We start from the raw sequence: 27404 nt of genomic DNA on the forward strand, positions 1-27404 counted from the left end.
TTTTTGTGTCTGTGTCTTCTTCTTCGCAGGTTCATATAAATCAAGAGGTGGAGGGCCTCTACAAGTGGACTTCTTCTTGCTCCTGCGATCTGAGCTTTGTTGAGCTCTCCACTGTTGAAGCTTCGTGTGAGCTTCCCTCGACTGGACTCCAACTGATCAGTTGCTGCTGTTGTTGCCATCCGTGAAGTGGTTGCTTCATCACCAGTCGACGAGAAGGCAAGCAAACTAGTGTTTTTACATTCATATTGTTCTTGGCTTCTTACTTTATCTTTGTACTCCGATCTTGCTGTTGCAAGAGAGATTGTGGCGAGGTTTCTCCACCCAGAAGGAGTTTTTATTAGCCGATTTTCCGGGTCTCATCCACCGACGGATTGATAGGATTCGTCCACCTTACGGACACGCCGAGGAGTAGGAGTATCATCTCCGAACCTCGTTATATCGTCGCGTTTGAGGTTTGATATTCTCCTGTTTCGTTTCTATCTTTTATTTCCGCTGCGCTAACTAAAATTGTAGGAAGAAACGTGAATTTGGGGTCGACTATTCACACCCCCCCTCTCTAGCCGCGTCCGAAGGTCCTAACAAGTGGTATCAGAGCGAGGTCGCTCTTCGTCGGATTAACACCCAGGGAAGCACGAGCTAGAGAATGGATCAACTTGGAGAAGACGTCATGATTCCACCCTTCTACGATCGCGATGACTTCGCGTATTGGAAGGTAAGAATGAAGTATTTTCTTATGACTAACCTAGTAAATTGGAATTGTGTACAAGTAGGTTTTATTCCTCCGGTGGATAAAGAAGGAGAACCTCTCGAGAAGAAGAAGTGGACGAAGGAACAAATCCACCAATCTATAATCAACGACGAGGTAACGAAAATCTTTGAATTTTCATTACCTAATGATATCTTGTGTAAGATAGGTGGATACAACAATGCCAAGGAGTTGTGGAATAACTTGGCTAAGTTCCATGAGGAGAGCTCCAATTCAAGTCATGAAGAGGAGTCAAGTGAGCCAAGTAGCTCACATCATGGAGGTATGGAATTAGAAGTTGAGGGCTACTCAACATCTAAGGAAGAAGAGGAGGAGAGTTCCTCTTCAAGACTGGAGCAAGAAGAAGAAGCCTCTACCTCCGGAAGGGATGAAGGAGAGAGCTCATATCCATCCTCAACCCTAGGTAACTCAAGCAACTTAATTTCAAGTAAATTACATATAATGTGCTTTGAGTGTAGGGAATATGGGCATTACAAAAGTAAATGTCCAAAGAGGATTAGGAAGACTCCACCGGCACCAAAAGTCAAGGAAGCCGGAGTCCCGATACGCAAGGGCAAGGAGCACGTGGTGTGCTTCCAATGCAAGCAAAGGGGATATTATAGGAGTCAATGTCCAAGGGGGAGGCAACCTCACAAGGATAAGAGACCAAGCACATCTATGGGGGGAGCTAAGGCAAACCCTAAGGTATCCTTTAAGGCACATTCTTGCAATTCTAATAAGACACATGCTAGTAGTTTTATTGCAATTGTCAATAATGATAAGCATGATAACCATAGAAACCGATACATGTGCTTAGGTGCCAAACATGTTAGCCTAGATAAGGACAATGCTAGAAATGCCAACCCTAGAGTTAACTCATCTAAGGTTAAGGAAAACCTAGATAGGAATCCCAAAACAACTAGACATATGCCTAGGAATACCTCAAAGAAAAATGGAAAATTAAAACTTGAGGTATTAAAGAAGGAAAATCAAGTCTTGAGGTCAAGACTTAACACTTTAAAAAAGGCTCTTAAGAATTTGGAGAAGTCAACTCTAGGGTCTAAGGGTTAAAAATCAAAGCCCAAGGACATGAGAGGTTTGGGTCACAAACCTAAGTCTCAAGTGGTCAAGCCCGCTTATCATAATATTCCATTCGATTATGGAACAAGACCTAGGGCTAAGAAGACCATCACCAAGGTCACAAGGGGAGTCACCCCTAGAGTTGATCTTGATGAGTCTCAAATGACCAAGGCTTTAAAGCCTAGGAGGGTCATTAGGAGGGTTGCTAGGGAAGTCATCGTGAATATTTAGTGAACCCAATGAGCTCAAATAGGTATTGGGTTCCTAGGAGCGTGATTCGTTCACGCTAGATGGTTTAGGGCGTGCCAACCTTAATTGGATAGGTAGTTAACCTACTCATGGCAAAAGGTGGCATTTTAGGAATTTTCGAGGAGTAATCAAGCCTTGAAAATGAAATTAAAAATTATTCCTAAGGTGATTAGGATGTGCCAACCACATTTGAGGAGTTTTTTAGGGTCAATCTAATTGGCACATAGTGATCTAAAAATCTTTAGTATATGATTTTAGGTCTATTACACTTAGGAATATAGAATAAAAAATGACAACTAAGGTTAGAATTAGGTATTTTCTATACCTTTATATGTTATTTGTCATACATTGTTTGTCATATGTCATGTCATGACATCATATTTATTTTATTATCATTTGAAATGTCATGATAATGCTTAGGTTAGTTATATGTCATGCCTTATTTAAGTTTCATACTTGATGACATGACATCATTGTTGGGATCCTTCGTACTCGGCTAGAGAGGGGGGTGTGAATAGCCGCCCCAAATCGATCGCGTTTCTTCCTACGATTAGGTTAGCGCAGCGGAAAATACAACAAAGAAACGAAAGAGAAGAAAATCAAACCTTAACACAGCGATGTACGAGGTTCGGAGATGATACTCCTACTCCTCGGCGTGTCCGTAAGGTGGACGAGCCCTATCAATCCGTCGGTGGATGAGTCCCCGGAGAACCGGCTAATATCAACTCCTTGTGGGTGGAGAAACCTCGCCACAATCACTTGCAACAGCAAGCTAAGAGTACAAGAGAATAGCAAGAACAAAATGAATGTAAAACAAACAAGCTTGCCTCCTCGTCGACTGAGGTCCCGGATGAAGTAGCAACTCCACGGACAGATGCAACAAAGAAGTCGAAGAAGTCGAGGAAGCTCACGCCAAGCTTCAGCTGAGCTCAAGAAAGCTCGGAGCACTGAAGCGAAGCTTGCAGAGAGAACTTCCGAAGGAAGAAGAAGTACAGAAGCCCTCGGCCCTTTATACCTACGAAGGAGAAACAATGAAGAAACTAGCCGTTGCGTCGCAATGGTTAGAACTCGATCGGTCTACGGACCGATCAGATCGGCCGATCGGTCCCCGCATCGATCGCCGCTGCACGTAGCCCATGCGTACTACGATTGGTCGTGGACCGATCAGACCGGATCGGTCCACGCCGATCCCAACTCCGTGCTTCGCGACATCGTCTCGATCGGTCCCCGCATCGATCAGATGTCCCGATGCGGACCGATCACCGCTCTTTTCGCCTCTGTTGCTTGCGATCGGTCACCGATCGATCAAGAATCGAAAGAGCTTGACCGATATCGATCGGTCACCGCACCGATCGAGCAACACAGTACACCGATCGGTGTGACCGATCCGAGCTTGATTTTGCCCAAACCAAGTCCCAAGACTTCAAACCAATATCCGGTCAACCTTGACCTATTGGTTCATCATGCTTAGCATCCGTCACCCTTGACCCGCTAAGACTCCCCACCAAGTGTCGAGTCCTTTCGACCTACTTGGACTTTCCAACACCGTAAGTCCGATCATCCCCGATCCATCCTGGATTTTCCAACACCGAAGTCCGATCATCCCGATCCATCTCGATTTTCCAACACCGAAGTCCGATCATCCCGATCCATCGATTTTCCTTGCCGGTTTCACTCACCAGACTTTCCAACCGCCTAACATCCCAGTTAGGACTTTCCCACCGCCTGGCTTCACTCACGGGACTTTCCACACCGCCTAACATCCCGATTAGGACTTTCTCATTGCCTAACATCCCGGTTAGGACTTTTCCACCGCCTGGCTTTACTCACGGACTTTCCACACCGCCTAACATCCCAGTTAGGACTTTTCCTCGTGCCAAGCTCCTGCTTGACTTCTCCGTGCCAAGTCTCCATACTTGGACTTTTCCATCAAGTCTCCATACTTGGACTTTTCGCGTGCCAAGCTCCCTGCTTGGACTTTTCCAGCCAAGTCTCCATACTTGGACTTTTTCCCGAATCAGTCAACCAGTCAACCTTGACCTACTGCTGCACCAATAATCTCCCAAACATCTATTCTTGTCCCACATCAAGAATACAACTCTCTCACAGTGTCAAACATCAACATGCAACACAACTAGGTCAACCTTGACCTAAGGTTGCACCGACAATCTTCCCAAGTCAAACATCAAAATACAACTCGAGTCAAGTCACCTCGAGTCGTGTCAACCAGTCAACCTTGACCAACAATCTCCCCTTTTGATGTTTGACAAAACTCATAATCAAGTTAGGTTAACCCGATAACCTAACTTAGGTTTCTAACCATCTTCCAATGTCCATGTTCTTTCCTTGAACATTCTCTGGACATTCTCCCTTAGGTTAACCCGATAACCTAACTTGGGTTCTCCAATAATTCTCCCCTTTTGACATACATCAAAAGAATTCCAATGTTCTTCCTTGAACATTCCTTGACATTCTTTCCTAGCTTAGGTTAACCCGATAACCCTAACTTGGGTTCTCCAATAATTCTCCAATGAACACTCTCCCCTTTTTGACACACATCAAAAGAACAAGGAGGGTATCAAGGTCAAGAGTTTCTTCCTAATGAAAGTCTCATACCTTTCATTGAAACTCTTAATTTCCCCTTGATACTAAACTCAACAATCAACTTAGTGATAATCCCATATCACTAATCCTCAAAAGTCTTAAGGAGTAAAACTCCCCTAAAAGTCAACTCCCCTTGACAATTAGGTAAAACTCCCCCTAAAGGTCAACTCCCCCTTTACCATTGCACCAACAATGTCTTTGTGAGTTCCAAACCTTTAGAAATCCAAAAACACCATTTCCATAACTGAAATTTCAGACAACAGCTGAAAAATCAGAAATTCGGCACGCCCTGATCGGTCCCCAGACCGATCAGCCTTCACTGGATCGGTCACCAGATCGATCCACACTCTCCTGGATCGGTCCTGGTGACCGATCCACGCTTTCCTGGACCGATCAGAATCCTCTCTGGATCGGTCCACAGGACTGATATCAGGATTTCGGAATTTCCTTCCGAAATTCAGAAACTCCTAGAAAATTCCAGAAAATTCGAAAAATTGTGAAATTTTGAGGATACATTCCTCATATCATACACTATCAAGGAAAAATAGTTTTCTATGAAAATAGTTTCCATTTTTCAATCTTAATACAAAGTTCAAAAACTTTGAAATAGTTCAAAGTTAAGTCAACTTTGTATCACAATGTTCAATGATGAATGCAATCACTAAGATGGCTTCATCAAGGTTTTCCAAATCAATTTCAAAATGATTTTAAACCTTTAATTTAGGACCACAATCTTAGGGCTAAATGTACATGACTTGTACACAAGCTTTCCCTATGATCCCCAATTTCTTGAATTAGGCTCATCTAGGTACAAGAACTATGCACCTTGATCCTAACTCATGATCCTAATATCTCACACACATCTAAGGTGTATCAAACCACATTCAAGTCAATTTGATGTGAGATATGGGTTAAGGTCAACTTAGGCTAAGTTCTCATGCATTTTCTAAACTACACTTTGATCTCAATATCAAAATGTGTTTTTATCCTTAAATCAATTTCATTGATTATTAATGCAAGAGATGATGACATGGCATAAATGATATCATAAGTAAAAACATGTGCCAATGTCATGATGTCATGGCATAAAGCTTGAAAACTTAAATAAAGCATGACATATAATAACCTAAGCATTATCATGACATTTCAAATGATCATAAATTAAATATGGTGTCATGACATGGCAAATGGCAAACAACCATGGTAAGTTAACACAAATAAAATACCTAGATTACCTATCTAAGTATCCTTAATCACTTAGCTAACTTAAATTCTAATCCTAGATTGCCCAAAGTGCTCCAAGAAAATGTCAAAACCCAAGTTGGCATTTCTTGATCTCTTGTTTGATTTATACCATTTAAAATTCTACAAGAGTAGCACTTCTAAGTTAAGGCCCGGATTGCCTTGATTACCTAAGAGAATATCAAAATCCCAATTTGATATTTCTCTAGGTTTTTCAAAATTGTGTCAATTTAAAGTAAGATTAATATATTCTCACTTTGGCACAACTTACTCTTCCAAGGAGAGAATAATAAAGATTATTCCATTTCATTTTCAAAGGTTCCCAAAAACCTTGAAAATGCTCCTTGAGTGTCAATTTCCTCAAAGTTGGGTTAACTACCCTTCTTATTGGAGTTGACACTCTCTAACCCATCTATGGGGTAGAGAAGATGCTCCTAGGAACCCAATACCTACTTGAGCTCATTGGGTTCACTAAATATTCACTAGGGATGACTTCCCTAGCAACCCTCCTAATGACCCTCTTAGGCTTTGAAGCCTTGGTCATTTGGGTCTCATCAAGGTCAACTATAGGGGTGACTCCCCTTGTAACCTTGGTAATGGTCTTCCTAGCCCTAGGTTTTGTTCCATAATCGAATGGAACATTGTGATAAGTGGGCTTGACCATTTGGGACTTAGGTTTGTGACCCAAACCCTTTTTGTCCTTGGACATTGGTTTTTGACCCTTAAACCCTAGAGATGACTTCTCCATGTTTTTAAGAGCCTTTTCTAAATTATCAAGTCTTGACCTCAAGACTTGATTCTCCTTCTCTAGTACCTCAATTTTTGATTTGTCATTTTTCTTTGAGGCATTCCTAGGCATGTGTCTAGTTGATTTGGGATTCCTACCTAGGTTCTCCTTAACCTTAGATGAGGTAATTCTAGGGTTGGCTTTCCTAGTGTTATCCTTATCTAGGCTCACATGTTTGGCACCTAAGCATGTGTATCGATTTCTAATGTTATCATGCTTATCATTATTGACTAGTGCAATAAAATTTCTAGCATGCATCTTACTAGTATTGCACGAATGAGACTTAAATGATACCTTAGGGTTTGCCTTAGCTCCCCCTATAGAAGTGCTCGGTCTCTTGCCCTTGTGAGGTTGCCTCCCCCTCGGACAATGACTCCGATAATGTCCCCTTCGCTTGCATTGGAAGCATACCACGTGCTCCTTGCCTTTGCGTGTCGGGACTCCGGCTCCCTTGACTTTTGGTGCCGGTGGAGTCTTCCTAACCCTCCTTGGACACTTACTCTTGTAGTGCCCATGTTTCCTACACTCAAAACACATTATGTGTAATTTGCTTGAAATCACAGTGTTTGAGTTACCTAGGGTTGTGGATGGAGATGAGCTTTCTTCTTCAACCCTTCCGGAGGTGGAAACTTCTTCTTCTTGCTCCGAACTTGAGCAAGAGGAACTCTCCTCCTCTTCTTCCTTGGATGTTGAGTAGCCCTCAACTCCCAATTTGCTCCCTCCATGATGTGAGCTACTTGGCTCACTAGGCTCCTCTTCATGGCTTGAAGTGAAGCTCTCCTCATGGTACTTGGCCAAGTTATCCCACAATTCCTTGGCATTGTTGTATTTACCTATCTTACACAAAATATTAGTAGGTAATGAAAATTCAATTGTTTTAGTTACCTCATTGTTGATCGTGGATTGGTGGACTTGTTCCTTCGTCCACTTGTTCTTCTCTAGAGGCTCTCCTTCTTTATCCATTGGAGGAGAAAACCCTTCTTGTACACAAAACCAGTTCAACATATTAGTCCTAAGAAAATACATCATCCTTACCTTCCAATATGTGAAGTTGTCGTTGTAGAAGGGTGGAATCGTGATGTCTTCTCCGAATTGATCCATCTCTAGCTTTGCTCCCACGGGTGTTGATCCGATGAAGAGCGGCCTCGCTCTGATACCACTTGTTGGGATCCTTCGTACTCGGCTAGAGAGGGGGGTGTGAATAGCCGCCCCAAATCGATCGCGTTTCTTCCTACGATTAGGTTAGCGCAGCGGAAAATACAACAAAGAAACGAAAGAGAAGAAAATCAAACCTTAACACAGCGATGTACGAGGTTCGGAGATGATACTCCTACTCCTCGGCGTGTCCGTAAGGTGGACGAGCCCTATCAATCCGTCGGTGGATGAGTCCCCGGAGAACCGGCTAATATCAACTCCTTGTGGGTGGAGAAACCTCGCCACAATCACTTGCAACAGCAAGCTAAGAGTACAAGAGAATAGCAAGAACAAAATGAATGTAAAACAAACAAGCTTGCCTCCTCGTCGACTGAGGTCCCGGATGAAGTAGCAACTCCACGGACAGATGCAACAGCAAGCCAGTCGAGAAAACTGTCGGGGAAGCTCACGCGAAGCTTCAGCAGCAGTTGAGCTCAGAAGCTCTGAGCACGAAGCGAAGCTTCAGGAGAGAACTTCAAGGAAGAAGAAGTCGCCTCAGAAGCCCTCCCTTTATACTGCGAAGGAGAACAATGAAGAAACTAGCCGTTGCGTCGCAACGGCTAGAACTCGATCCTACGGATCGATCGGGCCGATCGGTCCCGACCGATCGCCGCACGAAGCCCATGCGTACTCGATTGGTCGTGGACCGATCAGATACCGATCGGTCGCAGACCGATCCCAACTCGGCTGTGCTTCCGCGACATCGTCTCTGATGGGTCCCGGGCCTGCATCTGATCAGATGTCCCGACGTGGACCGATCACCGCCTTCTTTTCGCCTCTGTTGCCGACGGTCACCGATCGATCAAGAATCGAACAGAGCTTGTTGATCGATCGGTCACCGCACCGATCGAGCAAACAGTATCACCGGATCGGTCCGGTGACCGATCCGGAGCTTGGTTTTGCCCAAACCAAGTCCCAAGACTTCAAACCAATATCCGGTCAACCTTGACCTATTGGTTCATCATGCTAGCATCTGGTCACTCCTCGACTGCTAAGACTCCCCACCAGTGTCCGGTCAATCCCTTTGACCTACTTGGACTTTCCAACACCGAAGTCCGATCATCCTCGATCCATCGGATTTTCCAACACCGTAAGTCCGATCATCACGATCCATCGGATTTTCCAACACCGTAAGTCCGATCATCCCCGATCCATCTGGATTTTCCTTGCCTCGGTTTCACTCACCGGGACTTTCCAACCGCCTAACATCCCAGCTAGGACTTTCCCACCGCCTCGCTTCACTCACCGGGACTTTCCACACCGCCTAACATCCCGGTTAGGACTTTCTAGTCAACTACCTGGTCAACCTTGACCTCTTACTCACCAGGACTTTCCACACCGCCTAACATCCCGCTTAGGACTTTTCCTCGTGCCAAGCTCCTGCTTGACTTCTCCGTCAAGTCTCCATACTTGGACTTTTCCAGCCAAGTCTCCATACTTGGACTTTTCGCGTGCCAAGCTCACTTTTCCAAGGTCAAGTCTCCATACTTGGACTTTTTCCCGAATCAGGTCAACCAGGTCAACCTTGACCTACGGTTGCACCAATAATCTCCCAAACATCTATTCTTGTCCCACATCAAGAATACAACTCTCTCACGAGTGTCAAACATCAACATGCAACACAACTAGGTCAACCTTGACCTAAGGTTGCACCGACAATCTTCCCAAGTCAAACATCAAAATACAACTCGAGTCAAGTCACCTCGAGTCGGGTCAACCAGGTCAACCTTGACCTAAGGTTGCACCAACAATCATGACATTGACACATGTTTCCACTTATGATATTATTTTATGCCATGTCATCATCTCTTGCATTTATGATCAATTAATTTGATTTAAGGATAGAAACACAATTTGATATGGAGATCAAATTATTGTTTAGAAAATGCATGAGAACTTAGCTTAAGATGACCTAAACCCATATCTCACATCAAAATTGACTTGGATGTGTTTGATACACCTTAGATGTGTGTGAGATATTAGGATTATGAGTTAGGATCAAGGTGCATAGTTCTTGTACCTAGATGAGCCTAATTCGAATTTGAGGATCATAGGGAAAACTTGTGTACAAGTCATGTACATTTAGCCCTAAGATTATGGTCCTAAATTGAATGGTTTAAGATCATTTCAAAATTGATTTGAAAAACCTTGATGAAGCTTTTCTAGTGATAGCATTCATCATTGAGCAAGTTGATACAAAATGGATTAACCTTGAGCTATTTCAAAGTCTTTCGAACTTTGTATCAAGATTTAAAAATGGGAGTTATTTTCATAGAAAACTATTTTTCCATGATAATATATATTATGAGGAATGTATCCTCAAAATTTTACAATTTTTGGAATTTTCTGTAATTTTTTAGGGGTTTCTGAATTTCGGGAGAAAAACAGAAATTCTTATCAGAGAATTATGGACCGATCAGAGAAGATTCTGATCAGTCCAGGGAAGTCCAGGGAAGGGGGGATCGGTCTGGTGACCGATCCAGTGGAGTCCTGATCGGTCTGGTGACCGATCAGAGCGTGCCAAAATGCTGATTTTCGACTGTTGTCTGAAATTTCAGCTATGGAAGTTGGTGCTTTAGATTTCTAAAGGGTTGAAACTCTCCAAGACATTGTTGGTGCAATGGTTAAGGAGGAGTTGAACTTTAGGGGGAGTTTTACCTAATGGTCAAGGGGGAGTTGACTTTTAGGGGGAATTTTTGCTCGTCAAGTTTTTTTTAAGTGATTATCACTAAGTTGATTGTTGATTTTAGTATCAAGGGGGAAATTAAGGGTTTCAATGAAAGGTATGGGACTTTCATTAGGAAGAAACTCTTGACCTTGATTCACTCCTTTTTGATGTGTGTCAAAAAGGGGGAGAATGTCCAGAGAATGTTCAAGGGGGAAATTAAGGGTTTCAATGAAAGGTATGGGACTTTCATTAGGAAGAAACTCTTGACCTTGATTCACTCCTTTTTGATGTGTGTCAAAAAGGGGAAGAACATTGGAGTTTAGGGAGAATGTTCAGAGAATGTTCAAGGAAGAACATTGGAGAACTATTGAAAAACCTAAGTTAGGTTATCGGGTTAACCTAACTTGATTATGGTTTTTGTCAAACATCAAAAAGGGGGAGATTGTTGGTGCAACCTTAGGTCAAGATTGACCTGGGTGACCCTACTCGAGTTGACCTAACTCGAGGTATATTTTGATGTTTGACAAGAATAGAGAAGTTATATTTTGATGTTTGACAAGAATAGGAACTTAGGGGATTGTGGGTGCAACCTTTGGTCAAGGTTTACCTGGTTGACCCGACTTGAGTTGACCTGATTCGGGAAAAGTCCAAGTATGGAGACTTGGCACGGAAAGGTCCAAGCAGGGAGCTTGGCACGGGAAAAGTCCAAGTATGGAGACTTGGCACGGAAAAGTCCAAGCAGGGAGCTTGGCACGGGAAAAGTCCAAGCAGGGAGCTTAGCACGGGAAAAGTCCAAGAAGGGAGCTGGGCACGGGGAAAAGTCCAAGTATGGAAGCTTGGCATGGGAGGTCGGAGAGGGCTCGGTAGCTCGTTCTCTGGACTGGATGGAGTCGGAGAGGGCTCGGTAGCTCGTTCTCCGGACTAGGTCAGCGAGGGCTCGGTAGCTCGTTCTCCGGACTAGGTCAGAGAGGGCTCGGTAGCTCGTTCTCTGGACCGGACGTGGGAGTCGGAGAGAGGACTCGGTAGCTCGTTCTCCAGACTAGGTCAGAGAGGGCTTGGTAGCTCGTTCTCTAGATCAAGAAGGCTTTAGGGTTTAAGGCTGGGAAATTAGATCGGTCTGCTGACCGATCCAGTGATACTATGGGTATCTGGATCGGTCTGCTGACCGATCCAGTGATACACTGATTCTCACTATGGGTCATCTGATCGGTCTGGTGACCGATCAATAACCAAACAGATTGGGAGAAGGAATGGCCTGATCGGTCCACAGACCGATCTGGGCTCTGCAACCAACTCTCTGTGAGAGTTGGGATCGGTCTGGGGACCGATCAACCTAGGGCCTGATCGGTCCGCTAACCGATCAGATCTGTCATGGATCGATCAGAGTGGAGCCTGATCGGTCCAGGTCTAGCCGTTGAGTCACAACGGCTAGATTTCTGTGTCTGTGTCTTCTTCTTCTCAGGTTCATATAAATCAAGAGGTGGAGGGCCTCTACAGGGATGTGGACTTCTTCTTGCTCCTGCGATCTGAGCTTTGTTGAGCTCTCCACTGCTGAAGCTTCGTGTGAGCTTCCCTCGGCTGGACTCCAACTGATCAGTTGCTGTTGTTGTTGGCATCCGTGAAGTGGTTGCTTCATCACCAGTCGACGAGAAGGCAAGCAAACTAGTGTTTTTACATTCATATTGTTCTTGGCTTCTTGCTTTATCTTTGTACTCCGATCTTGCTGTTGCAAGAGAGATTGTGGCGAGGTTTCTCCACCCAGAAGGAGTTTTTATTAGCCGATTTTCCGGGGTCTCATCCACCGATGGATTGATAGGATTCGTCCACCTTACGGACACGCCGAGGAGTAGGAGTATCATCTCCGAACCTCGTTATATCGTCGTGTTTGAGGTTTGATATTCTCCTGTTTCGTTTCTATCTTTTATTTCCGTTGCGCTAACTAAAATTGTAGAAAGAAACGTGAATTTGGGGTCGACTATTCACACCCCCCCTCTCTAGCCGCGTCCGAAGGTCCTAACAAGTGGTATCAGAGCGAGGTCGCTCTTCGTCGGATTAACACCCGGGGAAGCACGAGCTAGAGAATGGATCAACTTGGAGAAGACGTCATGATTCCACCCTTCTACGATCGCGACGACTTCGCGTATTGGAAGGTAAGAATGAAGTATTTTCTTATGACTAACCTAGTAAATTGGAATTGTGTACAAGTAGGTTTTATTCCTCCGGTGGATAAAGAAGGAGAACCTCTCGAGAAGAAGAAGTGGACGAAGGAACAAATCCACCAATCCATAATCAACAACGAGGAACGAAAATCTTTGAATTTTCATTACCTAATGATATCTTGTGTAAGATAGGTGGATACAACAATGCCAAGGAGTTGTGGAATAACTTGGCTAAGTTCCATGAGGAGAGCTCCAATTCAAGTCATGAAGAGGAGTCAAGTGAGCCAAGTAGCTCACATCATGGAGGTATGGAATTAGAAGTTGAGGGCTACTCAACATCTAAGGAAGAAGAGGAGGAGAGTTCTTCTTCAAGACTGGAGCAAGAAGAAGAAGCCTCTACCTCCGGAAGGGATGAAGGAGAGAGCTCATATCCATCCTCAACCCTAGGTAACTCAAGCAACTTAATTTCAAGTAAATTACATATAATGTGCTTTGAGTGTAGGGAATATGGGCATTACAAAAGTAAATGTCCAAAGAGGATTAGGAAGACTCTACCGGCAAAAGGCCCCTGGAGCTTTGAACCTTGTTGGAGGCGCCTTGGACCCTCGGGATAGACTTTCCAGGAGCTATAAAAAGACCCCTGGAGCTAGGAATTCAACAACAACTCAAGCAATCAATCTGTAAGCAATTCCTAGCAGTAGTTCTGAGCAATTAGAGTGTAAAAGGCTTCTCCGCCTTCAGAGAAGGAGAATTTTCTTAGTGCACTTTTCACTTCCCTGGATTAACAATCCTCTTGGTTGTAACCAGGTTATATTACCGGTCATGTCACATCTATGTCTGGTCAGATGTTTCCCAACCGAGTCCCCTCTGACTATCTCGGTTCGTACGTCTACTAGACTATCCGAGATTATATTGCCGAATGAGTCATATATATGCTCGATCGGGAATATACTACCGGACAGGTCACATCTATGTCTGGTCAGATGTTTCCCAACCGAGTCCCCTCTAACTGTCTCGGTTCGTACGCCTGCTAGACCGTCCGAGATTATATTATCGAACGAGTCATATATATGTCGACCGGATATTTCCCGACTAAGTCATGTTGGGCTTTATGACATGCAATCGGTCTCTACTTGACTGACTACAAGGACTGCTTAGGGATGCACACCCTTAAGCTTGGTGTGGCTTTGCTTGTCAAGCGTTCCTCTGTTATTTTAACTTGGCCGATACTTTATGCTCGGTCGATCCTATGATATCGAGCGTATCTGAACTCGCTAATCCTATTTCTGTTTTAGTTTAATCGAGCTTGCATCCTCGACCGAACTTTTCTCGGTCGGAATTTCATGATCGATCAAGGCTTCGTTGCTGGGCGTAAGTGTGTTTGCTAATACTTCGCCCATCTGGGTTCGTCTGGAACCATATTCTCAACTGATCTCTATCTGTTTTATATACGTATTCACATTGTCATTCCATTAGTTTCATCCCGACTGGCCCTATGTTTCCGACCGAGGTTTGCTTACCGAACGTATTCATCTTATCCAAGCCTCACTATTTCTTCCTTCTTCTCTTTATGTCCCCTTTCACACTGTTACATGGGATCCACTCCTTACAACCCATATTAGGTGTAACTAAATTCCTTCTTATAAAACCCTAGGCCCTATACATTCTTCGCACTGTCTTTTATCTTCTTCAATCTCTCCTTCCGACGATCTCTTCTCCCCTTGGCTTTCTTCTACCCCTAACCTTACACCTAGTAAATCATTGATCTTTTGTCTATTTTTCATTCTACCATAGCTCAAGAATCTTTCTCTCCCTGGTATACCCTTTCCTCTTCGAAGTTTGATGCCTCTGATAGGGCATATCTCCATTCTATATATGAAATTCATCACAATTACCATATTCGTATTCCTTCCTCAGATGAGCATCCTCATCTTCCCCCTAATAATCATGTAACTTTTTTATCTAATCAGTTAGTGGTTGGTTTACATTTTCTCGTTCATCCATTTTTATCAGAAGAAAGTCAGTATTTCCACATCCCACTTCAATAATTTACGTCGACTATATTTCGTTATATGTGTGGGATATTCATATTGTTCCACCTGTTTGGAATCCCTCTTACTCCTCATAATCTTTATCTATTTTCTTATCCTAAGAAATCAAATTTTAAGGTTTTGTTATTCCAGTCCCAACCAAAAGCGGTCTTCTTCGAGGATATGCTATCTTTGAATAAGGGTTGGAAGTCTCATTTCTTCTTCGTAGAAATACCTGATTTTGTCACTTGGCCTGCTGCTTGGCTAGCTTCCTTTCCTCCTCTTTCTGATCCTACAAGATTGAAAATGATTCTATCTTTACTACTTATCTCCCTGAACTGAGCCATCAATGTTTTAGAATTCACAAATGGTTATAAGAGGCCTTCTTATATCTTTTTGGTTTAAGCCCTATTCAAAAGAGACTACCATGTCCCTTTAGTAAGCTTTGTTAACTTTGATGTTTACACTTTCTCTAACTAAGGTATCTTTCATTTTTTGCAGTGGATTCTATTCTATTATATCTTTGATCAATGAATCAATTGATTTGAAAAAGGCTTAGCTATGTGCCAAGGAAAAGGAATTATTGGCCAAGCGGGGTTTACCAGAACCCCCTCCCTCTGAGGAGGCCTCTGAAGCTCGTGGGATCGAGGTGAGCGCCACTGTAGTGTCTGGGGAGTTGCCTTCAAAACATTCTCTTACCCTTATAAGCTGTCCTTCAGAGAAGGCATTTTCTCCCAAGAGACAACTCAAGAAACGCAAGTTAACTCTTGTCCCTTCTCCTACAAAGCCCATCATTTCTACTCAATTTGCCTCCCCTCAGGAGGATGTACAAAACTGTCCCCGAGTAAACTTTGGCTATCTTTTATCCTACCTTATCAGCTCCTACTCCTGGCCAACCTCAAGAGGATACTTCGTTACCAGGCTGTTCTCCTAATCCTATCCTCTCTATGTCTCCCGGCCCAAGTACTACATCCACTGTTCCAGAGAATCTTCCCCAATTGTCAGTTATTTTTTCTTTACCTTCTGCTTAAGCTTCCATTTGTCCACCCTATCTTCTTCCTTCTACCCTACCTATATTATTAGGAGGTCGCCTAATAAATGCGTGGACAGAGGCTAAAGACTAGCTTGATAAACTCACACCCCTAGAGCTGGCAGATGAATTTTCGTATGAGCAGACCAAGGTATCACCACTTAGCCCTCTATTTTTATCCACTCTTTGAAACTAGTAACCATGCTTATTTTTTAGTATTGGGAAATTAGTACAAGCATTGCTCAACAACTTCATGATTTAGCAAAGGAAAACGAGTTGCTAAAATAGCAAATTTCTATAACTATTTTTGCACAAAATTCTGAACGAATAAAAGAATTGTCTGCTTAATTGCAAGAAGCTCAAAAGTTAGTCGAAGCTGAGCATAAAAAAGTGACTCAATGGAAGACCTCCTCAGAAACTCTCAAGGCTCAACTTCAATCAGAAGCGAACCTCCGAGAAGAAATAAGAAGAAAACTGGATGAGCAGCTTACTGAGAATAAGCAATTATATGCTCAAATGTCTGACTTAAAATCTACTCATGCAACCCAGCTAGCTGCTAAGGAAGCTGAGTTGCTGACTCAAAAAATTGAGCAAGATTTCCTACTCACCAATCTATTAATCGCACAAATGGAAGCAACAACCTCTCGGGCAATGTTAGCAACTTATCGGGCAGGAGAGCACAAAAGTTTTGAAGTGAGGAAGACAGCCCTTTTCAACACCCACATGTTCAATGAGCCCCTTGCTGACTCTCTTTCTAAGGCTCTTTTTCTCGGAGCTGACAAAGCAATGGCATAGCTAAAAGAGGGTGGATATCTAATCGCTAATCCTCCAGCCAGCTTCCTGGATCACAAGAAGATACTACATGCTGCTTCCTCAAACCTGGTCTCCTGGTTGCCCTCCTTCAAACACGTGCGCTTGGTGAATGAAGAGGCAACTCAGGGTTGTCGAATTTGGTTCCTTCACTGGCTCATCCAAGGATGATGGAGGAGAATGTAGCATCTGACGTGGAGATTCTTTTTTGATAGCTATATAAACACTAGAGAAGATAAGTAGAAGTGACTCTTTGACTCCACTAAGCTCTCTTCTTCCTTTTGTTATTCTTCGTCTAGTTTTATACCTAAGCAATCCTAACTTAAGTGTTGAAGTGACCTGCCGGGATCTATCCTTGGTGCCATTCTAATCCTATTTCTGAGTATTGTTTTAGGTCCTTTCATCCCCTTCACTGACATTTTCTAGAGAGCGTGCACGTCAGCCAATTTGTTGACCGATGACTTGACCATCCATGATATTTTGCTAGAATGGGAGCTATAGATAGATACAATCACATTGAAACTAGCTTTTTATTGATTTATAGCATACCCATCGTAATCCACAAAAAGTGATAAATTTACATCACTACCATAATGATTTATTCTATGATGTTATTGATATATAACTTTAAAAGTTAAATGATCATTTTTCATAGGTAGATACAAAGTTACTCTTTTGTGTAGCTTATTTGTGTATACAAATTTTATTTTTGACTTTTGACAAAAAAAAAAATGATGCAACAGGCTGAGTTTTATCTATAAGATTTTTCAAGATTTGATCTCGTTGTAATTGATAATCAGCATGAACTTTATATATATGATATGTATTTTAACAAAGCTTTTAAGGATTGAAAGGTCTTTGTAATCTTTTAGAATATTTAATTATGTTACAAAAAAGTATGATATATCTGTTGATTTATAAGCTTTTGATATTGACATTAATTCTATCGCTTGCAACTATAAAAAAATTATGTTTTGCTATGAGAATTGTAAAAAACATATTGCATAATCAAATGAGTGATGACTGAATGAATGATAGTCGGGTTAATTGATTAAAATGTCTCTAATATTTTAATCGAGTCCTGATTATATCCCTAAAGTTTTTGTGACACTATTTATGTCCTTCATGTTTTATAAAGTATTTTAAATATATCCCCATCGTCAACTCTTTTGTTTTCTCTAATAGAGATTCTCATGTGAGATAAGCGTGACAATTTTCAATGCCCAACTCACTCTCTTGCTCACGCTGGGTCGGGGAGGGAGGAGAAGGCGGAGTTCTTACAGCTTGCGACGAGCTCGAGGAGGAGCAGTCGAATCTGAAAACATCAACCTTGATGGAGAGGACGCCATGCATGATGTACTCAGGGGTCATGTAGTCATTGTTGTCGGCAACACAGGTGTGGGCGTGGATCTAGTCCTTCGGGAACAGATGCGCAATGCCAAAATGTACGATCTTGGGTGTCCACCGACCATCAATAGGATGTTGTTGGCCTTGATGTCACGGTGGATGGTGGTGGTGTGCACTAACTCGTGGAAGTAGAGCAGCCCTAGCACCACCCCCAAGGATTACCTTGCACCGCCGCACCTAGTCTAGCTCCGCCTTCCTCTTCCTCTGATCAACCCCCTCTTCTCCTGCTCAATTGCATCAGCAACAAAACCACTTCAATTTAAAGCTGCTGATCAAAGAAGGATTGCATCTTTGATAACCAAGTCCCAATTTGATGAAGTCATGAAGAATAACAAAAGGAAGAGGAATCCCAAGGGAAGAGGGTGAGGAAGAAGGGGCAGTAATGGTAGTGGAGCTTACGGGAGAAGAGGAGTTTGTCGAGGCTCTCATTAGGGGTATACTCATAGATGAGCAGCTTGTCGTCGCCATGGGCACAATAGTTGTAGAGGTTCACCATGTTCTTGTGCTGCACCCGTGACAGCAGCAATGCCTCATTCTCGAACTCCCTTGTGCCCTATCGTGACCCCTGCCCCAGCCACTTCACTGCCACCTCCCGCTTGTCCTTGAGCCGCCCTTGCTTCTGCATTAATCAAAAGAGAAATGATATTCATCTAGAATTTTCATCTAGAAAATTCATCTAGATAGACACATAAACGATGGGGCCCACAAAAAGTGAAATGGTGGGTCCCATCTTTATGTGTCTATCTAGATGAATTTTCTAGATGAAAATTCTAGATGAGTATCACAGCTCTAATCAAAACCCTAATCAACACCAAACTCATCTTCTACTGAATCAATTCATCAATTGTCTCTGCCATAATACCTTATAGACTGGGTCGAATCCTCCTTCACCAATCTTGTGCTTGGGGATGAAGTTCCTGGTGGTCGCCATTTGCGTCTCGTACCAGAACACCCTTTGCTTCGTCGTTGCGATAGCTATCAAGACCTCCTCCTCCTTCCCGTTTGCAACAACCACAAAGAATTGAGGAATCAAATGGTGAAGCAAGCTCAAAAATCTAGTGTGAAAAAGGAGGAAGAATGATAAAAGACCGACCTTTGTGGTGCTGATCTCCAAGGAAGCGCTTCACGATGCCGCTGAAGAACTTCTTGTTTCTCGTGGTCATACGAATCGAGGAGACACTACAACAAAAATGACTTTTTGTAACTTGCAAATCTACTTTCTGCAGCGTGCATTGTGCGTTGCGACGCGCGTTGTGCATTGCGACGCGCATTGCGCGCTACGGATAATATTTTTCGTAACGTGCAGTGCGCGCTACGGATAATAATCCTCATCGTGCAAATGTATGTTGTTGATGGTCTTATCTATATTAAAAAAAATTAATTTCATTAACAAAGACAATAAACTAAAATTTTACAACAAATTTAATAGTACTTGTCAACTATACTTTTCCCTTGTTCAAGCTTCTTCAGCAATTCAAATGCTTGATCTAGTCTTCCTAAATAGAAGTTAGCCTTTGCCTTCATGAGCAAGCCCAAGGTTCTGCATCACTAAAAACGCATTGCATAAGATAGTGCTACTTCCTTTGATTTAGTAAGTCGATCTAAAGCCTCGTTATCATCCTGTAGCTTTGCAATCTGCACAAAAAATAGAAGAAATGTTAACCTTCCAAAAAGGATGGAATATCTTCAATGGAACAAGTTTAAAACCTGAACAGGAAAGACTAAGGCTTGAAGTTTAAATAACATGGAACTGTTTGTTCAAATGATATCAGATCATAACAGGCATTGCATAGATCTGTATCTGAATGACCATAAGGTAGCTGCAATGCATATACACAGCTTTAGAATAGCTGTGTTCAGGATAGTAAAACTACCTCCCAATATGACAAATTTGAACATCATGTTGTGCAGTTGAAAAGTTTCCTTTATATCTAAGTTGTATAATACAAAAAACATATTCATATATCTCGTACAGAAATTAAGTTGTTCTTTGATTCAAGGTAGTTGGATAATGATAGAAATAGATGTGAAATACAAAATTGAGATGTTTTCTCCAAGAAATATTAGCTGAATAATAATTTTGTTGGAATAAAATTTCAACCAGATACCTCTTGCAGTGCTAACTTCAACTCTGCCTCAAGAGGTGCCAGAATGGCTTCAATTGGAGGTGTGTCATCATCTTTTTGAGCTGCATAAACTCTTCGAAGTGTTGCCTCTGCTGCAAATTGAGCAGCCAAGGCTACTTTCTTCTCATCATTTATCTTCTTAATTTCAAGATTCTGCAAAGTTACTCACCCATCAACCATTAATTCACAAAACAAATATCATTAAAAACTAGATGAAGGAAATATAATGACTACCTTGTGATCCGGTGGTAAAGGTGGGGCCCGCCTTATAGAAGGTCATCGCCACGTGGAGGGTTATAGTTAAAGTGGTCAACGTCCCGGGCATTCGTCCGATCGGGTGAGTCACCCTCTCGGTCGGCATAAGGAGTAGCCGATCTGACACTTCGACAGCTCGGCCAAGTACCGAGCTTCCGACGCTCATAAAGCTCAAGCGGGGAAGGACGAAGGCCGAGCGGCCGTCTCGTTCGGTTAAATGGTGGATGCGGCCTCGACCAGGCAGGCAGGATTCCCTTGCTCGACAGGACGAAGCCGGCCAGTAGATCATGGGCCGAGCGAATGCTCAGCCCAGCCATGGTATCACCCGGACGACAGACTGGCCGAGCGACTCTCCGCTCGACCCAATAACGGACAAAAGGTGCAGCTGGGGATATCTTCCTCGGAACCAGTGTCGTCAACATGCGGCATGGTTGGTGGCATGGTCAGACAGAGAATCGTACGGTGGAAGCTTCCATTGTCACGTCAGGGATATGCTCAAGCTATTAAGGTATGATGTCATGCACGCTTTCTTGACACATCCTTTCCAGGTATGCTTTGAGAAGTATGCACGCCTCGGGAAGCATGCAAGTGCCCCTCAGGGCCCTATATAAGGACCCCCAGACTTCGACGGAAGGATGTCCATGACTACGGTAGCCACAGTTACACTGCTGCTCTTTTCTATTCTCTACTTCATCCATTTGTCGTCAGAGGGCCATCACCGGGGAACCCCTCCCTGGCTCGGCATTAACGACTTGTTGTTGCAGGTTTAGCTCGTTGGAGGTCCATGTCATCCTCAGTCTACATCCAGACAACGTGAGTGCCATCTCCCCAGCGTCCGTCGACTCAACTCTCGGACAAGATCACTTTCCAATAGTGATTCAGTGAGCTTAAGCTTCTCGTCCAACTTTGTCAATTCCTCTATTAGCTGATATGCATTAAGATCATGGCTTAGGTTTACATAGATTAATTTAAAATATGAAAAGGTGAAGTGAAAATTCTAATAAAAGAACAGAAATAACTAATTGAAGATTTAGCAGTGGAACTAACCAATGAATTCAAAGTCAAATAAACAATAATGTAAGAATGAACTAATAACTATCTACGTGATCAGTTAGCTTTCTTAGACCTCATTTAGATGATTTCATGAAAACTTTTATGCATACATATTTTTGGATTCAACCTTTAGCATATATTCAATTCATCAAACTATAGACAATGAGTTGAAGTAACCTTACGTTCTTAACATTGATTGTAAGATAAAAATATATATGTTGATTTCGAAACATAGAAATAGCTAAAGTTTACACAAAGTGATGCGCATATACAAAAATGGAACATAAACCTGAACACAAGGAGAAAGTGGAAAAAGTGGGGAAAATACATAAACCAAAAACACAAGGAAAATAAATAAAAAGTAACTGCTAACATATAGAATGTGGCATTTTACTGCTACCTAATAAAGCTTATATAGATTTCTACCAAACTAAAAAGGCTCAGATATGATAACAACTGCATGTAACTTAACTTGTGGTTTTAGAAGGATTAAAGTTTTCATAATAGTTGAAGGAAACACTAGGGAATAATAAAACACAGTGGAAGAAAATTAACTTGCTAACAAAGATGCAAGTTTCCGATTTTTTATCTTTAAAGTTTGAGTGATAGTTGAAGGTCGCTCACCAAACTTTAGTAGATGGGTAACTTCATAAATAGGTCATAGTTGCCTAATCATCTGAACATCCATATATGCATCATAGTTAAAGCACCAAACTAATACATCGCTGCCCGATGTTGTTAATCACAAAGCATTAAACAGGCACTCACTCAAAGTTAATCAGCTCATGGACTAAGAGGGTAATTTATCTAACCTGAAACTCAAAGCAAGGCAGTGCCCAATTTCTTGGTGATGGTTCACCATGTGCTTATTGATAAAACGATTGCAGAAAATATCTTTGCAGCTAAAACACAACCAGTTTTCAGCAGGGTGATGACACCTGAAATTTCCTTTAAGACAATCAGTTAACTAAATGATGTTTCAGAGACGTTATTACGAACAAGTGATGGAGTTTAGACATAGTGAACCATTCGAATCGAGGAAGGGCCTTACAAAACCTCTAAATTTGTTAGGGTTTATCTCCTACCTTGATTTGTCTTGATCTCCAGATACATGGAATCATAGTATGATGATTTGCTGTCAAAAAAAAGAAACTTGAATTAGATATTCAGATATTCATAAGTTGATGAAGAGGCAAACCTAGAGCAAGAGGAACCGAAAGAGGAATTTAGGATAAGTGGTAGCACAACAATGACAGGTGGTCGCAGGTCGTTCGAGCCTCAACCCAGCAGGATTCGACACTAAATAACTCTTCCTCATCCACCTTGAGCTAAGGATCAGAAATATACCAATCACAAGGATCAACTGGGTACTAGCACAATGGATCCAAAGATAAGAAGACAAACACAAGGATCACTAACTATTCCCGTCGACGAGCTGTCCTCCGCCGCCATGGTGGCTTGATTCGAAGAAGGGAAAATCGAAACGGCTGAGGGTTCCCTCAATGCCAAGATGTCATCTGACTATTATCGGGCTAGAAAAATTACCATGCCTCGTTCCATCCCCTTCGTAGATGGTGCTAGGGCGCCTCTACTGAGATAGGGCTCAAAGGGAGGGCTTCTGCCGCTGATGGGCACCTTTGTTGATGGGCCTCGAAGAAGGGTTGCTGATAGGGCTCGAAGAGGGTGGAGGTACCTCTAATGCTAATGGTGCTCGAAGGGGAGGGCATGGCACCTCTGCCGTTGATGGTGCTTGAAGAGAGGGAGGGAGGGAGATGGTGCTTGGAGAGGGGGGTGCCTCTACTGATAGGGCTCGAAGAGAGGGAGGGGACGGAGCCTCTACCGTTGATGGTGCTCGAAGGGGGAGGGGCAGTGCCTTTGTCGCTAATGGTGCTCAAAGAGGGGGTGCCTCTGTTGATAGGGCTTGAAGAGAGGGAGGGGACGGAGCCTCTACCGCTGATGATGCTCGAAAGGGGAGGGGCAGCGCCCTTGTCGCTGATGGTGCTCAAAGAGGGGGCCGCCTTTGATAAAGCTCGAAGAGGGGTGGGGGGGAGCGGACCGCGACCACGAAGACAAAGGGGCAAAGGGACGGGGATTTTTTTGGCAAAGGCGAAGAGAGGAAAGGCGGCAGGGATTTTTTTGACGAAGGTGAAGAGACGCACATGTGGCTACTTAAAAAAACAGGATTTTACAGTAGTGTATCCGCAGCGAGCTGCCAATAATGCGCTGTTAAAAGTAATTGTAACTAGGTATACTTATTAACAGCGCACTCCGCGCGCTGTTAATATTAAGTTTTAACGGTGCATTTTACACGTCGTAGAAAAGTTTATTGACAGTGTATTTTTTCTTAACGTCATTATTTGTATAAATATGATACTATCCGTAGCACGTATAATTAGGTGCACCATAAAAACTATTATTAACGGCGCACTTTAAATACACACCATTGATGATGTATTGCGGAAAGTCACTTTTATTGTAGTGAGAGAAAGGGTCGAAGATGGAGATGGGGAACAGGAAATCCCAACTCGCTAGTTCAATCTTGCAGGAGGAGGTGGCACTAAAAATGGTCACGTATATTTTACATGAAAGATTCTACGAGAGATAACGGAAGAGTTGACTGTGAAAATAAATTTTGGATAACGTGTTTGTAAAATATGATGCACATAAATGGCTCCGTAAAAATTTTAGAGATATAATCATGACTCGATTGAAATATTAAAAATATTTTAATAAATTACCCCAATGATAATCTTATTGTATACGTGGAAAAAAAAATATCTTTGAAAAATTGATATTAAAGTTATTATACAAGATTTCAAATTTTAAAAAAAAATAATTATAAAATAATGATTAATGATTATAATATTATATATATTTTGATTTATTAATTATTTTATAGCCTAACTGAAGAAGATCCTACCTCCGTCCTTAGAGTATCCATATCAATTTCCCTATCACTATATCTAAAATTTAATATAAATAACTTACTTTATTAAATTTAGACAATCACTTTCATTTCATATTATATCAACTACTCTAAAATTTATATTATCTTTAATTTTTTATTATTTTTTTTTCTTATTATTATTATATTTATGGAATGAGTGTAAGAAGAGATATTGAAAAGAATAAGTGGAAGGAGAGATATTAAAAAAATATTATTTTACTTTTAGAGTAGATATTTTATTTCCTAAATTTAGAAAATCATTATTCATCAAATCTAAATTTAAGGAATATATAGAGTAACTGATGTAAAAACTTTTTAACTATCTTATTTAAAATTTAGAGTAAAATCTTTAAATAAAATAACTGATGTGGATACTCTCAACCATGATAATAAAAATTTATGAGATTAAAGTCGATCATCCTTCACAAGTCCACTAAAGATGAGATGGGGACTAAAGAATAAAGATGAGATTGGTTTCCTTCAATGTTTTACTATAGCTTTGATATCGAAGAGGTTGCTTTAGTTGAGGCGTCGACGCTTTCAACCAAATAGATTGATAAGTAACTACAAATGTTCATTGTCAATTGCCTAGAAAATTTTGTGAGCGGATTGATGAAAGGCCTTAATTTTTTAATGATTATTTTTTATTTTATTATAGTAAAGCAAAAGGTAGTAAAAAAGATTTATTATTACATAAATATTAGTAAGTAGCGCCGTCTAATTGGAATTAAGGCTTCTCTGTTTCCGCCGGCGGAATCGGGAGGGCGTCTCCGACCGGCACCGACGGCGGCAGAAGAGAAGTTGAAGGAGCCCTGTCTGTTGAAACTTCCGGAGGGAATAACATCGGCGGGCTTTCGGACAGCGGAACCAACGGCGGGGGAAATGGAATAGGCGGTTGCTCTATTCCAGTAGGAGGAGTCGGAAGGTCGTCCCCGATGGGCAACAACGGTGGCTGGAGAAACAGGGTAGGGGGCCCATACGTCGGGAATTGAGGCGGAAACATCGGCAGTGGTGGGAATTCTTCCGGGGGGCTGCTGCCTACTGGAACCAACGGCGGCGGTGGAACGGTCGGGTGGTCATCGCTCGACGGGGGAGTGCCGATAACGGGAACTTGCGGCGGGAAAGGATAGGATGGCGGGAACTCTAGTAGCGGCGGCGGAAATGCCGTCGGAGGTGGGTCGTACGGAACGACGGGAGAGGATGGTATTCCCGGGAAATCGGGGTCGGCGGGTGGGAGCGGAACCAACGGAGGCGGCTCTATTGCCGGAAAGCTTGGCGGAGGAAGCACCGCTACGGGCACCGGAGGCGTCGGGAAGACGTATGCCGGTGGTGGAAAGGAAAGAAACGGAATTAAAAGCGGCGGCGGCGGCGAGGGAAACCGAGGAATCGTTGGCGGAGGATTAAGATTAACCAATGGAGGCGGCGGAGAGGGTACTAAAGGAGGCGGAGGCGGAGGTAGGAACACTGGCGGGGGAGGTGGCGGCGAGGGAAGGAGAGGCGGCGAGGGAAACCGAGGAATCGTTGGCGGATGATTAAGATTAACCAATGGAGGCGGCGGAGAGGGTACCAAAGGAGGCGGAGGCGGAGGCGGAGGCAGGAACACTGGCGGCGGAGGTGGCGGCGACGGTGGTGGAGGACTTGGCACAGGAGGTGGTGGAGGACTTGGCACAGGAGGTAGCGGAGATGGAACAAGCGGCGGCGCCCGAAGTGGTGCGGGCGGAGGAAGAACAAAGGGAGGCGGCGGCGGAGAAGGGACGAAAGGGTTGTCGGGGAAAGGCGTGGTAGGAAACGGCCACCGTCCGCACGCTCCGAATAGATATCGGAACAGAGGATCGCACGACGGCGATGTCTGCCGTGGCCGCGGCCATGGCCGCCGCCTTCTACTTCGACTTCGTGTTCTGCTCGTTCTCAGCTCTTCTTCTACTACGTGCGCCTGGCTCGGTGGTTTAGGAGCAAACTCCGCAGGAGCTTGCACTACAACAGATGACGCCACGAAGAAGGAGAATGAGGGAGAGGCGATTAGGAGGAGGGAGAGAAGAAGGAGCAGCGCCGCCATTTCTGGTCGTGGAAGCAAAAGAGTTGCAAGGAGAGAGTTGAGAAGGCATCGATGGTGTTCTTGTTGGTGGCGGTGGAAGATTTCGGTGTCTGTGCCCGCTCTGCTGTGAGCATCAATGAGTCTTAAATTGGGAGGTTGGAATGGCGAAGAAGACGAGAAGCGTTGAGAAGGTGAAGACATCAATGGCTCCGCTCTGTTCCATCGGAAAGCTTCGAGCAGCATTGACGGCGGATGCGTCTTATTTGGCGTGCCCAGGAAGAAGAGATATTTTAAATTGAGCAATGATATGAAAAAAAAAAATCTTTAAAAAATATTTAAGTATTTTTTATGATCTATTATTTTATTTTTACGAACCCCATCATTTTAAACTGTGCTTAGTATACATATCAAGGGTATTTTAACAGTCAAAATATATTTTGTTATTCATTATCAAAAGTATTTTAATAATACCATATTTATATATTGTTGGGATCTTGACGTCCGCTAGAGGGGGTGAATAGCGTCTCACCCAAATCATCGCTTCCTACGCTTGTTAGTGCACAGCGGAAACAAAAATACTAACAAACAAAAGGAAAACTAACCCTAGAAAATAATAAACAAGAAGCAAACCCAATGACACGTTGTGTAATGTGGTTCGGAGATGAAGCTCCTACTCTACGGCTGTCCGTAAGGTGGACGATCCCGATCCGTCGGTGGATGACTCCTCGGAAAACCTCCGGCTAGCTCGTGTAACTCCTTGTGGGTGGAGAAATCTCGCCACAACCTTGTACAAACACGCTAGATCACTTGGGCACTAGGAGACTCTAATTAGGGTTAACCACCACTAATTTCGTCAACTTTAACCAAGTTTCCAATGCTTGGTTATATAGGTCATGGGTTGGAAAACTCCGCCTACCAATCGACTGCTAAAACATGCAGTCGACTGCCCTTCGTGGAAATTCGACCGTTGCAGCCCAACGGCA

At 43.0% G+C, this 27404-nt stretch overlaps 2 protein-coding genes across 19 annotated transcripts; both read right to left on the reverse strand.

The window, feature by feature from the left end:
* Positions 1-17711: 17711 nt before the first annotated feature.
* Positions 17712-23592, reverse strand: LOC122047673 (RING finger protein ETP1-like). 18 transcript variants are annotated; one of them, XR_006130643.1, is made up of 10 exons: positions 22985-23592; positions 22525-22574; positions 22252-22377; positions 20366-21311; positions 20114-20284; positions 19438-19640; positions 19099-19367; positions 18868-18999; positions 18405-18624; positions 17712-18229 (listed from the first exon to the last, which is right to left on the reverse strand). XR_006130643.1 is itself a non-coding variant. In XM_042609100.1 (5 exons), the coding sequence occupies exons 1-4, from the start codon at positions 22889-22891 to the stop codon at positions 22295-22297; spliced, it is 246 nt and encodes an 81-aa protein (XP_042465034.1). In that variant the 5' UTR covers positions 22892-23592; the 3' UTR covers positions 20193-20284; positions 22252-22294. The 18 variants fall into 18 exon arrangements, 2 of the variants coding, with proteins under 2 accessions (XP_042465034.1, XP_042465032.1); XR_006130644.1 differs by having other exon boundaries at positions 22252-22387; XR_006130639.1 differs by having other exon boundaries at positions 22525-22767; positions 22859-23592.
* Positions 23593-25113: 1521 nt separating this feature from the next.
* LOC122048815 (leucine-rich repeat extensin-like protein 3) lies at positions 25114-26664 on the reverse strand. Its single transcript, XM_042610338.1, has one exon. It carries the CDS (start codon positions 26662-26664, stop codon positions 25114-25116), a length of 1551 nt encoding a protein of 516 aa, XP_042466272.1.
* Positions 26665-27404: the final 740 nt, after the last annotated feature.

This window comes from Zingiber officinale, chromosome 2B (genome assembly GCF_018446385.1).
Source record: "Zingiber officinale cultivar Zhangliang chromosome 2B, Zo_v1.1, whole genome shotgun sequence".
Taxonomy (NCBI): Eukaryota; Viridiplantae; Streptophyta; class Magnoliopsida; order Zingiberales; family Zingiberaceae; genus Zingiber; species Zingiber officinale.